Here is a 14,083-nt window from a genome sequence, read left to right as displayed (position 1 = left end):
ATATTCAGATCAATTTGGACTTGGATTTCTCCCTGAAACCTGCTTTAACAGTTTATCATTTACTAAGTTGACTGGCCCATTCCATGTAAAAGCAGGGAAATTGAATGTTGCTACTTGTGAGACAGAGGCAAAACAATTCCCAGTCTACTTTGTTGTTGCGTTTAGCCATATAAAAGTATTTCTTTAAATTCAGTTGTAGCTTGTGGATGTGTTTTTTTTTAATATTTAAGTTAATTTTATTTTTTTTAATTTTATTATGTTAATCACCATACATTACATCATTAGTTTTTGATGTAGTGTTCCATGATTATTTATTTATTAGAGAGAGAGAGAACACGAGCAGGGGAAGAGCAGAGGGAGAGGGAGAAGCAGACTCCGAGCTGAGTGTGGAGCCCGATGTGGGGCTTGCTCTCACGACCCTGAGCTGAAATCAAGAGTCAGATGCTTAACTGACCGAGCCACCCTGGTGCCCCAATGTTGATATTTTTGTTGGTATTTTTTAATCTATTCAAGATGATGACTACATTGCTAAGTTGCTTAGAATAATGGAAAGGATCTTTACTGCTATTATCACTGAAAGTGCTGTCTTATGCCTCACATACTGAGGAAACCAATAATTATCCTTTCCCACTACTTGAAGAAAAATAATGCCTGCACAGAAATTAAGTTCCTTCCCCCTGCCAAAAGAATGGCATGTTTCTACTGTCTGGAAAGGCAGTCTTATGCTCCCCCATGTTTTTCTTCACTCAATTCTTATAACTTGATCAAATTCACACTTGAATTTCTTTAAACACTAACAAGATTAGTAGGCAGGCACATTGTTGTTCCAGTTGAGTTAGTAAAACCTTTTTATCCATGTAGCACTGACTCTCCCGGCTGCACATAACTAGTCCTCTGTCAGTACCAAGTCCAACTTCTTGTCCATATTATATCCTCCAGAGATACCAGGAGTATCTCCTCCATATGTGCACAGTACATGTACTAATAGCTAATGGGCACCACAGTCATCAGTACAGAATTACAAGTGGTTAAGTGCACAGACTAAACTTGCCTGCTTAGAGTCATATCCCAGCCCTGCCACCTGGTAACTCTGCGACCTTGGCATATAGCCTCTCTGTGCCTCAGTTTCCTCCTCTGTAAATGTGAGGACTCAATGAATTCATATGTAATACACTTAGCACTCAACACATAGGAAGTACTGTTTAGGTATTTGATAAACCAGTTAAATGAGTAATTTTGTCCATTTGTTAAGTGTCTGCTGTCCTGCATGATAGCAATTTCAGTTGACCCTTGAACAACACTGGTTTGAACTGTGTGGGTCCTCTTATATGTGGATTTTTTATACTACAGGATTGTAAATGTATTTTGTCTTATGATTTTCTTAATAACATTTCCTTTTTTTTGCTTACTTTATTGTAAGAATATAGTATATGATCGATCAGTTGACAAAGTTTCATATCAGAAATGTTTTGGAGACTCCAGGTGAATGTATTGCTGGTCCAGTGATAAATGCTTAGGTAGCAATACTGTATTTCCTATCATTCTCTTTCATCATACTCAGATTTGTCTTGGCATGTGGATTTACATATGATATCCAAAATGAATTCCAGTTCACTATTGTTTTACATATTTGTTGTTATTTTCATGACTCCTTTTGTAGTTGAAAGAAACCCTTTTGATTCAGTAACTTGTTTTTGTAAATTCAGGTGGAGAGCGTAACAGAACAGCAACTTCCCCCCAAACTACAAGTTTAATAATTGTCCTCAATAAATGCAAATAAGATGGAAGTAAGCTATCCAAATGAATTTATCCTGTCAACTGTACTTGCCAGTTCAGTTCTTGTGAAGGACCCACAGCCTTTAGGACTGTGATATGATTTCCAGGAAACAAACACCACTCATTAATCTTATTTTTCAAATGTGTATGATGGGATGTGAATAAAACTGTTCCATAGCTTTGTCCTCGGAAAGCACAAGACCACCTGTGGCCCTGCAGAACACCCAGAAATCACACTTTGGTGACTAGTGCCTGAGAGTTGTCCCGAAGAGAGTGTGCCCCCTTTGCATGCATAACTCACTGGTGCAGATGGTGTAGTGAAGATCGTTCCAAGCAGCAGAACATTGCAGCAGCAACCTCAGAGACACATCAAACCCTTCTAGGGCTTGTGCAGATGTACTACCCTCTTCTGCCTGGAATACCATAGTGAACGTTTATTCATTTTTTTTCTTTTAAGGAGTACAACATCTAAACAGTCTTCCTATATTCAGGGAATTCCCATGGCATGTGCTCCCTTTCAGTGTAGAAGATAAAAATGCCAGCAGCATGCTTTCCTAAATTCCTCTGCTTCCAGCCACATGCTTATGTCCTCGCTCAGCAAATCAGATCTCTCTGCCCCAGACTTCCGGCAGGACTGAGGGTGGAGGGTAGTGGGTATCGCAGGCATTCCCTTCAGGCAGCAGCCATGGCTGGGCTCCCGTGAGGAGGGGAAGCAGTAGTACCTGGTGTCTGGGCACGAGCAGAGGGAACTTCAGGTTCTGCGCCTCACCCGAGTAGCACGCTTGCTGGACTGCTCATTTGGTCGCTTGCTTGTGATTCAGTCGTTCAATCTGGACAGCCTTCACACTTGGCTCCCAGGCCTTCCAAGCTACACTTAACTTTCAAGAAATTCTTTCACTGATTTAATTAGGTAGTCAAGTTTCTATCTCTTCAAGTAAAAATACTAACTGATATAAAAATTCTTCTCTTTTTCATCTGGCAAACCAGTATATTGCCATTAAAACAAAACAGTATCTGTCCAATTTTCTGTGCTTCCAATTTTTGGTATATGTATATATACATAGCCCTTTTCAGCTTGTACATAATGATAACCTCGTTATGTCCCTTCTCCCCCCCCAAAACTGAACTATGAGCTCTCAAAAAGAGGAACTATATCTAACTATCATTTACCACAGTAGGGCATAATAAATGTTGAGAGAAAGAACTATCAAAAGAATTCCTGCTTCTCTTAAAATGAACACTTTTATATGAGGTCAATACCTGTTTCCCTTTGTACAAAGCCTAGCATAGCACATACAAATAAAGATTAATAACTTGTTTTGATAGTGGCATTAACTCTTTTTTTTAATAAAGATTTTATTTATTTATTTGACAGAGAGAGCCAGAGAGCACAAGTGGAGGGAATGGCAGAGGCAGAGGGAGAAGCAGGCTCTGCACCAAGCAGGGAGCCCAATGTGGGGCTTGATCCCAGAACCCCGGGATTATGACCTGAGCTGAAGGCAGACGCTTAACCGACTGAGCTACCCAGGCGCCCCTGGCATTAACTTTTTATCAATCAGACCGAATTCATTTATCTTTTCTAAGTTAGCGTTATCATGAAAAGTAACATCCTTACTATAGAAAACTTGAAAAATACAGAAAAGAATAATAAAAAACAAGACTGTAGTTTTGAGGTAAAAGTAATGGTTTATTTATTTTCAGGTTTTTTTTCCTCTATACATACATTTTTTTCTTCCAAAATATTGATCATATAATATCTCCTGTTTTTATTCATTTTTCATGGGAATTTCCCATCTACAAATTTTAAAAAATATACATTAATGCTGCCTATAGATAAATGTAGTCCAGTGTGCTCAAGTCTTATTAGTGGCCATTTGTGGTATGTTTCCAGTTTTTCATCATTATAAAAAACAGAGTGAACATCTTTGCAAACATTTCTGATTATTTTCTTTTTTTCTGGTCCCTTAAATACATTCAATGAGAGAAACTATATAAGTACTTCTGAGATTTTAAAAACATTATTAAATAGAGAGAACTTCAGACTCCAAGCATCAGTATGTGAGAATAGCATCTTCACCACCTTCTTAGCAGCAATGGGTGTTACCATTTCCCTTTAAACTCTCACAGGGGAAACTGGTATCTGGTGCTTTTAATTTGTGCTTTGATAACTTATGTGACTTATTGGGAATTGAGCTGCTACGTTTGAGACAGACATTTCTAAAGTTTGCTGCTTATATCATTATTCTATTCATAAAATTTTTATCATGTAAGTTTCAGTTACCGAATGGTGAAATTCATTAATTCACTAGGCATTAATGCTTTATTTGATATCTGCTGTGTGCTAGGCACCATTCTGAGTATTGTCTCATGGAACTTCCATTCCAGCGAAAACCTTTGTGTTTTCTTCCACTACTTTTATGCTTTGCAAGAACTTTCCCATTTAGAAGCCTGGTAAATAGTCTACTAAATTAGTTTTGTTTTTTAAAAATTTAAAAATTAGTTAATGACCTTCTTTTATTTTTGAAAGATTTTATTTATTTATTTGACAGAGAGAGACAGAGAGGGAACACAAGTGGGGGAGTGGGAGAGGGAGAAGCAGGCTTCCGGTGGAGCAGGGAGCCCCATGTAGGGCTTGATCCCAGGACCCTGAGATCATGACCTGAGCCGAAGGCAGATGCTTAACGACTGAGCCACCCAGGCGCCCCATGTTGATGACCTTCTTTAAGGGGAACAAAATAGAAAAATACAAAATAGTGATTTCTGTGTTATTAAACTTATGGACTCTAGCGGGTTCATTGTTTCATAGATATGCAAGTATCTACTTGCATGTAAATTGAATCGTGTGCAACCTAACCATTTTTAGCAATATGTTGTGGAATCATAATATTAGTTATAGTGTGATATAATTTCATTAGCCATGAATAGAATGCTAAACAGTAGACTCATCAAGATATTTTATGTAACTATATTATATAGTGTAGAACTACATTAAGAGGGAAAAAGACCTTTAGAACAAACAAAAATAGTGCTGTGCCTTTTAGGATATTTAAAGTTTACTCTAAAATTACATTTCTCTGTTTCACCAGCTGCTACATTCCTTAAAAGTTCTTGTGAGTACTGAGCTTGTTAATCATGTATTATAATACTGCAGGTCTCTAAAGCCTAACATGCCATCAGCTTGTTTTGGTATACAGTTAGCAAGTTTTTCCCTATTAGACAATAGCTTATGAACAAAGTATTTGGATCTAGTTCTAAATTAAATCATCCAAATACCCTGTCTTTTTAATGATGTCTTGTGTTAATGATGTTTTGTATTAATATACTAACTGGAAAGATTCTTTTCTCACTGTTTTTTCAAGCATCAATGATTTTGGACATCTGTATAATCTGAAAGTAATTGGTGTCTCAATTAAATTTAGAAGACAGGATATGTCTGTTCATTGTAGAGCACTGAGTTTCAGTGGAATGGAGATTGTCCATCCCTCTGTGAGATCTGTTGGAATCTCTGGAGTTTGAAAATGAAGGCTTAATGAATAAATATAATAATGTAAATTATTAAAAGCAAAAGTCTTTAAAAATTACTTGCTGCTGGTATGAGAAGATAGTATAAGGGTCAAGGGTTTAAAATGTCAAAAACACCACTGTATAGAGGGGTAGGCAACACATTTGTTGTGAGGATTACATGAGGTAAAATATATGAAGTGTTTAACATTGTGCCTGGCATGTATAAAATGCTTTTGTTGTTATAAATGGTATGTGATCCCTGATTTTTAAATCCATCATATTTTACACATATGATGGTGGCTTTCTGAGATTATATTTATTCATGTACAGTTAATCCTCGTTTTTTATGGATTCTGTATTTGTGAATTTCCCTGTTTGTTAAAATTTATAATCCCCAAATTAATATTAACACTTTTGAGATCATTTGTTGACACATGCAGGGCAGAGGAGAGTTTGAGTTGCTGGATACACAACTGAAGTCAAACAAGGCAATGCTCTGCCTTCTTGTCTTAGTTCTTGTACTATAAACTGGTGCCCTTTTTGAGATTTGTTTAGTGCCATGTTTTTTGCGTTTTTGTGCTTTTTCTTGGTGATTTCGCTGTGTAAAATGGCCCGTCAGCATAGTGCTGAAGTGCTCTCTGGTGTTTCTGAGCACAAGAAGGCTGGGATGTACCTTATGGAGGAAGTACATGTCTTAGATAAGCCTCATTCAGTTATGAGTTATAGTGCTGTTGGCTGTGATTTCATTGTTGATGAATCAACAACAGACATTAAGTTGTCTTTAAACAGAAACATGTAAAACAGGGCTATCTATCGTCAGGTTGATGGGAATGTCACGACTAGAGGCATGCAGGAATATAATCCTGTATTTCCCCTAGGAGTCTCAGTAGTCACTAAATCAGTGTTCTTGGTGACTTTATAGAACACAACTACCATAAATAATGAGAATCGGCTGTATTTTCCATGTGTTGAAGGATCCAGATGGGGCCCAATAAATAGTTCCCTTCCTACTTGCCTGAATTTCAGACTATTGAGAAACTTGACAAAGGCGGTAACAGATGGAGGCCAAAATAGAATCTTCCTGAGAAATTCAGTAATAGACAGATGGCCTTCCTATTACTGAACCTGTTAGCCCCAGGTGGCACTGAGCCATTGTGGAAGAGAAAAGAGAGTGGATGTGTGTGTCATGGATTCCTGCTTGCAAACGCACCGTGCATAGAAGTCCCCTTTAAGGGGAATAGGCACGAGCAGGGGGAGACAGGGGCATTACATTAACCAGCAGGAGTAGGAAGCCAGCTGTGCCAAACCCCCTAAAGTAGCTCATATATACTAATACCAGATTGGTTGGTTGAATAAGAGGTTGTGATGAAATAAGAATGTCTTTAGATTTGCGCCCCCCCCCCGAACCCATTTAAAACTTATTCAGGGACGATAATCTTTTCATGCCTTTGGATGAAAACCTAGGTGGGTTACTTTACTTTTCCCCTCATAGCCCTATGGTCATTTTAAATCACAAAAAGAGTTTGGTTGAAGACGTTTGGTAGCCCTTCATGCTACTTATTCAAAAGTAGGACTTCTCTCTTTTATCTGTGATGCTGTCAGCAGGTGCAGGGCAGGGCCATAGTCCTTTCTCTTCCTGGCTCCGTTTCCCTGAGCTTACCTACTGTTGCCTTAGTCTTCCTAAGGCTGGTGAATGGGGAAGGAGGAGGTGACAGGGAGAAGCAGGGATTTTCTTACTGGCTGTTATTGATGGCTGCTTTATGTTCTCCCACCTTGGTAGATGTCTGAAGCTGATAATTTCTCTTGGGAGTACCTTTTTGGGTTCACTGGAAGGACCTCTTCTGGGCCATTCACTGCAGCTCCCCTAGGCTGGGGTGAGCCATTGTTGTGTTTCATCTGGCTCATGGTGCCACTCAAACTTCTTTGCACCCCTAGGTTCTGGGAATGTCGGCTGATCCTGACACAGCTCCCTCTACTTTGCTGCTAGGGATTACCGTGACCTCTCAGGCTTGAGCCACTGTTAGGCACCCGGCTGCTGTCCTCCCAACTGTAGGAAATGCGTGCCTGTCTCTGTGTGTGGTTTCCTTGACATGCCGTCACCACCTTTTTCTTTTCTGTAGGGCAGGGACCTACCGTGTGGTCCATCACATTCCACAGAGTATACACAAATCATCCTTCCCCTCCCTGGATCCTTTAATATTTGACATAGAATTCCCCAAGGGGATTAAAAGTTGTTAGAGTTCTTTATAAATTCTGTATGTGATGTTCTCTCACAGATCCACTTTAGTGTCTGATATCTATTGATTTGGCATCTCAGTGATACTGACACAGAAGGAGATTTCCATATTATCGTCATCAACCCGTATGTACATGTATCCCTATGAGTTTCAGCAGCTCCACAAAATTAACATGATTACAAAGATGTTAGGTAAACTGATATCTAGTTAAATCACCTGCTTAGGCAGATCGATATTTTCTAGTGTGGCAATGGATGATTCTAAGCACATGTGAGAAGGCGGCACATTGGACCTGAATGTTACTCCTGATTTGTATATTTTTCTTTTAAATTTCTGTTCTCCATCATTAATCCCGATTGCCATCCTAGACTACCTAAAACTCTTGAAAGAGTTGATAATGCAAAGTGCAAAGGTGAACGGCTGGCAGATAGTGAGTGTTGTGTAAATGTTTGCAATTCTAATTATTTGGGATTCTAGTAATAGTATGCTATAGCAGTTGAGGGAGGGTTATCATTAGGCAGTTTTGCTACAATAAAGGCCTATGTTTTTTGAAGGCTTACTTGTCCTCTAATGATGTCATTTTGACAAAAACTGGATGATAATAGATATTGCTATTAATGTAGTATATATTAAGAAAATATAATCTAGTTAATAGATATTTGATGAGAACTTTCTGTCTTGAGCCCTGGGAACATAGGGTAAGCAACACCATGCATAGTTTGGCCTTCATGGATCTTCTTGTATAATGAGGAAGACAAACTTAATAGTTTAGAAAGTCATTCAGGTGTAAAATTACAACTCAGATGAGTACAAGGAAGGAAAGAGACAGAATGCCGTGAAAAGGGCATATTTGAGGAATTACTATGGGCAGAGAGAAGGCTTCTCTGAGGAAGTGACAATTGAGGCAAGATCTGAAAGATGAATAGAAGTTATCTGCTATATAAAGTGGGATGTTATATGAAGTGGGAAAGCCTCTGGGTGAGAAAACGGCATGTGCCAAGAGCCTGTGGCTGAAGGACCTGAAAGAAGGCCAGGGGAGTCAGAGTGCAGGGAGCACAGGTGTGCGACTGTGACTCCAAGTCAGCCTGGGAAGGACCCACTCAGCCATTGTTTTAAGCAGGGAAATGGATAATTCAGATTTTTGGAAAGTTTGCTTTGAGGAGAATGGATTGAAGGGGAGTAGCCCCTTGTGTCCTCATTACCACCATCACTAGCACCGATGTCATTATTATTATAGCAGCAGACATGGGCTTGCTGTATTGCAGGGACCTCGGTTTTATGGCCTTTGGTCTTCACGGCAATGCTGTAAAGAAGGTGTCCTTGTTCCCCTCATTTGCGAGGAAGGAATTTACTAGGTTAAATGACTTAATGTAACCTATCCAATAAAGAGCAGAGCTGGTGTTAAAATAATGTTTTAAAGCACAGTACCTGGTGCATAACAGGCACTCAGCTGATGTTTGGTTATAATTATACTGTACTTTTCCCCCTCAATCCATTTTTTTCAAAGATGCTTTAAAAATTAAGTATAATCAAAAACTAATGATGTATTTGTATGTGACTAACATAACATAAAATAAAATAAAATTTTAAAAAAAATGTAAAAAGGTATACAGATAAAAGCCTCTCTCTCACTCTTCACCCCCATCCGCCCATCCTTGAGACTGCGACCGCTGAAGGCCCTACTGCGTTATCACTGACCGTGTGGCGGTGTTGGTGGCACTCACCAGACGGTTTGGCCTGGAGACTCCACACTGTTGTGCCAGAGTTAAGAGCCTCCACAGCTCTAGCCGCAGCCACACCCTTGCAAGGGAACAGAGAGCCTCTTTCTGTTCGTGAAGCAAATCAGTATTTTTGCTTCACTTTTGCATCTATAATAACTGGATTTTTCAGGGTGTTAGGGGACACAGTGATAGAAAGAAGTGTCAGTTGTCAGTCATCTTGGTGCTCTTGACAGTAGGAATTTTCTCCTCTGTTTCACTGGCCAGGAGGTCATGTGGCATATTGCATCATTATGACGAAGGACAGATATCTTATAAATCAAGTCTTTTTCAGGAAATTAACATGACTTCTACTAGGTGTTTTTAACCATGTTCCCTGCTGTCTGCATCTGAGCCTCGCTCACAGCATGGCAACTGGTGGATTTAATACCGATCTGATACTGTTACAGACATTAGGTGGTGTTCAGTATATTGCTTTTAGGCAAGCCAGAAATACTGGTAATGAAGTTTTAATACTTAACAACTTAGAAAACTGTCCTCTAGAGTACTACAGCAGTCTGTGAGGTATCCAGGTAGATGATACTTGCCTGGATTAGGAAATGAGAATAGCAGCTGGATTCTCCAGTAGGAATTCAAAAGAGAAAATACTTGAATATGTTAAACCTGTGATTCAGGAAAAATGATATAAAAAAAGACATGTTGGTTTACTCACCTATATTGTAACTTTTCTCTTTAAAACCCCTTAGCACTTTCATATATGGGCTCTCTGCTGACTAACAGCATGAGTTAGCAAGGAATTTCAGCATCTTCACGAAGTGGCTTCTGTTCCACAGGGTCATTGAACAGCTTGGTGGGAAGCAGCTGGTCATGAACCACATGCACCATGAGGACCAGCAGGTTCGCTACAACGCTCTTCTGGCTGTGCAGAAACTCATGGTGCACAACTGGTATGTGCTGGCTTTTTCTTTCCTCTCCTGCACGGATCTGCAAGCTCTCACTTGCCCCTTCCAAAAGTTCTCTGATAAATGCACTGACGAATGATAGTTTTTTAAATCAGCAATTTTGATGAAATATCTAGAAATGTAGTAATCGAGAGCACTGATACCAACTGCATTGATGTTCTCAAAAAATGTATATTCAAAGTACTAATATCAAAAACAATTCCAGGAGTAACTAAAAGGACATTTGTGGCTTAAGAGAATCGTCTGTTTTGGAGTGGAATGGAATCCAGTTGGATTACTGATCAGAGGCTTTACAATTTTGCATGGTTTAACTATTCAGCATATTGTTAACCTGAACGGTTTTTTACTGGTTCATGTGAAAACACTAAAAACTGATTGATTAACTAAGATTCAGCTCTCACATTTCATTCATTATAGCCTTTTGCCTTTGAAGTAACAGAAGTCATGTTTTGCTCTCATTTATTTTTATTTTTTGAATAAAAATTATTGAATTTTTAAAACAATTTTTAAAACAACTTAAAACAAGATAAATTCAAGAGTGACTGTTTAAATATAACAGTGAGCCTTTTGTGTCTGTGATGGAACAAACCAGAATTTCCTTTGCCATGGCTGTTTTTCACTGTAGGTTGGGTGTTGAGTGCTTCCAGTGCTCTACTGAACAGTTCACGTACCTCTCTGTTCTTCACCATTTGGAAGGATGCTTTGGGGTTGGGCTGTTTTGTGAAGGCGCAGTGAACAAATACACACATTCCTTGTAACTGAGAATAACACTACGAGTACTTCCAAAGGAAAGAATTAATGGTGCCTTGGAAGGCATGCATTTGAAAGATGCAGGCAATACAGTATAGGGAACTATTGGGGAGTACTGCTGTGGCATCATATATGAAATATTATGATGTTGCCACTTAAGCACTTTTGTTCATAAATACTGACATTTATGCATTCTTTCAATAACCACCTTTTGAGCACTTTGTACCCTGTGTGAAATGCTGGGCTATAGATATGATGGAAGGTAGGTGCAGCTTTACATAGGATGAGTGGACAAGGCCTCTCTGAGTAGGCCAGAACAGCTAAGCTGACACTAATGATAAGGAACTAGCCATACAACCCAAGTATTAGGGGTAAGCATTTCAGGTAAAGGGGATGAGAGGGAAAGGGCTATGAAGCTCGGCTTCTTAAAAGCAATGTCTGGGACATATTTGGTTGTCCAGACACAATGGAGGGTGCTGGCGCTACTGGTACAAGTGGGTAGAGGCCAGGGATGCTGCTAAACATCCTACGATGCATGGACAGCCCCCCACCACAAAGAAGTGTCCTGCCCAATATGTCAATAGTACCTGGCTTAAGAGACTGTAATTTGAGGGTGGTATGAGGGCCAGCATGGAACAAGATGCACAAGGAGAGGTTGTCAGGGAACCAATCATGTAGGGTCTTGAGGGCTACCATTTGACTCTTCCTTTTACAAGATGAGTTGAAAGCCATTGGAAGATTTGAAAATGGGAGAATGAGAAGATTTTATATACGTTTTAAAAAGATCTCTGAGGCTACTCTCTGGTGAATGGATTGTACACGGGTAAGTGTGAAAGCAAAGGACCATTTTAGTAGGTTCTACTTGTGGTTGAGAGAGGAGATGGCTAGTGGCTTGGATTAGAACACTGAAAGTTGAGATAACAAGTAGTAGATGAACTTGGATAGATTTCAGAGATAGTGCTAGCCGTACTTCATGGACTGAAAGGGTTTTTACATGTTTTCATATACTCAGTGCAAGAAGAAAGGGATCAAAGCAGAGGGCACTCAGAAATGGTTTTTATCTCTTTTGCAAGAGAAAAAAACTTTTCAAGGCTGTCAGTAAAAACAGAATACTTGACTCGATTTCTCTCCTTGTTTCATTTTACCATGGGCCACATTTTCAACACAAATGAATTATTTAGTAGTTTTGTATCTCTTGGTTTGTTTATGCCTCTTTCTTGAAATTAGTTTAAAGAATATTGGCATTTAGTAGATTTTGAGGCTGTTGCAACCAGCAAGCTTATATTTGCCTTCTATGAAACACAATTTTATTTTCCCTTTTTGTTGAGATTAAGGTTGCTGAACTATAAATTCTGTTTTGTTAATAAGAAAAATTCATTTTAATAGTTCTTTCTCATGAAGGATTTATTGTTGGGTTTAGCTTTTTTTTAAATGTGTATTTCTGATGTGGAAGAAAAGATGGGTATGAGATAAGATGTTAACCTTTTTTCTTTGCTAGTGGAGAAAATTTTTTGGTTGAGAATTTTTATTGTTTAAATGATCATGCATTGAAGATGACACATTTGCAATTGGAATATTTTCCTTGAATTTAGGAACTTGATTTAGTTTCTCGGTACATTTTTCAATGTATGATTACAAAAGAGAAAGTAAATGTCTTTATAGCCAGAAACTGGTTTCTTTGCTCTCTATCACTGACTAGCTGATGAGAGAATATCCTTTTTCTGCCTTTCTAATTATGTGCTAAGCTCTTTTAACTTTGTTTTAATTATGATAAATCTCCCTTGATGGAGAAGCTTAATGTCAGTAGTTTCCTATGCTTTCTTTTTAAAAATATTTTCATATGAAGAAAAATTTTGTTGCGACATGTATTTTGTTGTGACATATACATTTCCATGTCTCTTTGTGCCAGAGAATGAAAATTGCTCAAGTAAAGCAATTTATTTAAATGTCAGATTAATATGAGATCGAATAGAATGCAATTCGGAAAGTAAATCTTCTGCAAAGTGTATCCCCAAATGTAAAAAGGATTTTGAATCCATGTCTTTATTCAGGTATCTAATTTGTCTTCATCAAATCGAGCTGGTGGAGACTGCCTTTCTACTTGCCTAAAGTAGACGCTTTCCCCCCGCCCCTGAAAATATGGCACTGGTATCCTAAAGATGTTTATTGATTGAATCTTGCAAAATTCTCTTGGAATTATTTTCACACCAGATACAAACATGAAAACAGAGTTGATTTTGTTTCCTTTTAGCATTTTGTTTTAATTAAAATGAGTTTTCATAAATGATTTATGTTAGTACTTATATAGTGAAATAAATCAGTTGAACATAATTAAAATATAATCATGGATAAAAGTAGAATGAAAGTCTGCCTGAATGGCAGTAGCAGCTTTTCATGACATTTTTGCATGTTTATCTGTACTCATTGTTTTGCTCGTAGGCCACGCTTTCGGATTTCCTGCACACTGTGGATTTTTTTTCACTTTTTTACCCTACATGATTTTTAGATTTTTTTTGATGTTGCATTCCTCCTAAGGCTTCTGTTTATGAGACTAAAGCATAATTTTGGATATGGTAAAGTAATATTTATTTTTTACTGCAGGGAATTTTTTTTTGTTTTAAATATAAGTTTAAAATTACATTTTAAGTATAAATTGGATACTTATGAAATTATAGAACTGAGCTGTCTATGGATTTTGATTTTGATTTTGATTTTAAGGAGTTAAATATTAAATTTTTGGTAACGTAGAGATGGATTTGAGTTTATGTAACAGGGAGTATAGAGTTGTGTATCATGTGAAAATACTTAATTCTTTTTCACGATTTTATGGTTGATTTCAAAATTATCATGAATTGCCGGTCTTAGCATAGCTAGTGTTTCTCCCCTTCTTGATGTCATGTTTACATGGAATGGTGGAATACAAAAAATCTTCATTGATGTGGGTGGGGAGTGGGTGGGGGCTGGAATCGAGTTGCAGGGGAGGGAGGGGACGGTCGGCCCTCACCCAGGTTTCCTCAGTTCAGGAAGTCTTGAGCAGGTCAGTCCCACTTACAGCCCTCCTTCTAAATGCTCTTCCCACACCTGCTGTGCATTTGTGTTGTGCCCCTTGTTCTTTGATCAGTGCTGGATTTTTATA

The 14,083-nt window shown here is 38.4% G+C and overlaps 1 protein-coding gene across 3 annotated transcripts in view; it reads left to right on the top strand.

Moving 5' to 3' along the window:
* Nucleotides 1-14,083, top strand: part of ATP6V1H (ATPase H+ transporting V1 subunit H) — a 125,450-nt gene that overhangs the window by 84,296 nt on the left and 27,071 nt on the right. For 2 of the 3 annotated variants that reach the window (XM_025870598.2, XM_025870597.2), the window contains one exon: nt 10,069-10,182. The exons of the other annotated variant lie outside the window; for it this stretch is intronic. In XM_025870598.2, the coding sequence (XP_025726383.1) occupies nt 10,069-10,182 (114 nt within the window). The remainder of the gene's footprint in view (nt 1-10,068; nt 10,183-14,083) is intronic. 3 annotated transcript variants of the gene reach the window in all.

The sequence above is a fragment of the Callorhinus ursinus genome, unplaced genomic scaffold, assembly GCF_003265705.2.
Source record: "Callorhinus ursinus isolate GAN/ISIS: 27379988/994484 unplaced genomic scaffold, GSC_fseal_2.0 scaffold5, whole genome shotgun sequence".
NCBI classification, from domain to species: Eukaryota; Metazoa; Chordata; class Mammalia; order Carnivora; family Otariidae; genus Callorhinus; species Callorhinus ursinus.
The sequence above is the reverse complement of the archived record's forward strand: the minus strand, read 5'-3'. Positions and strand labels throughout refer to the sequence as shown.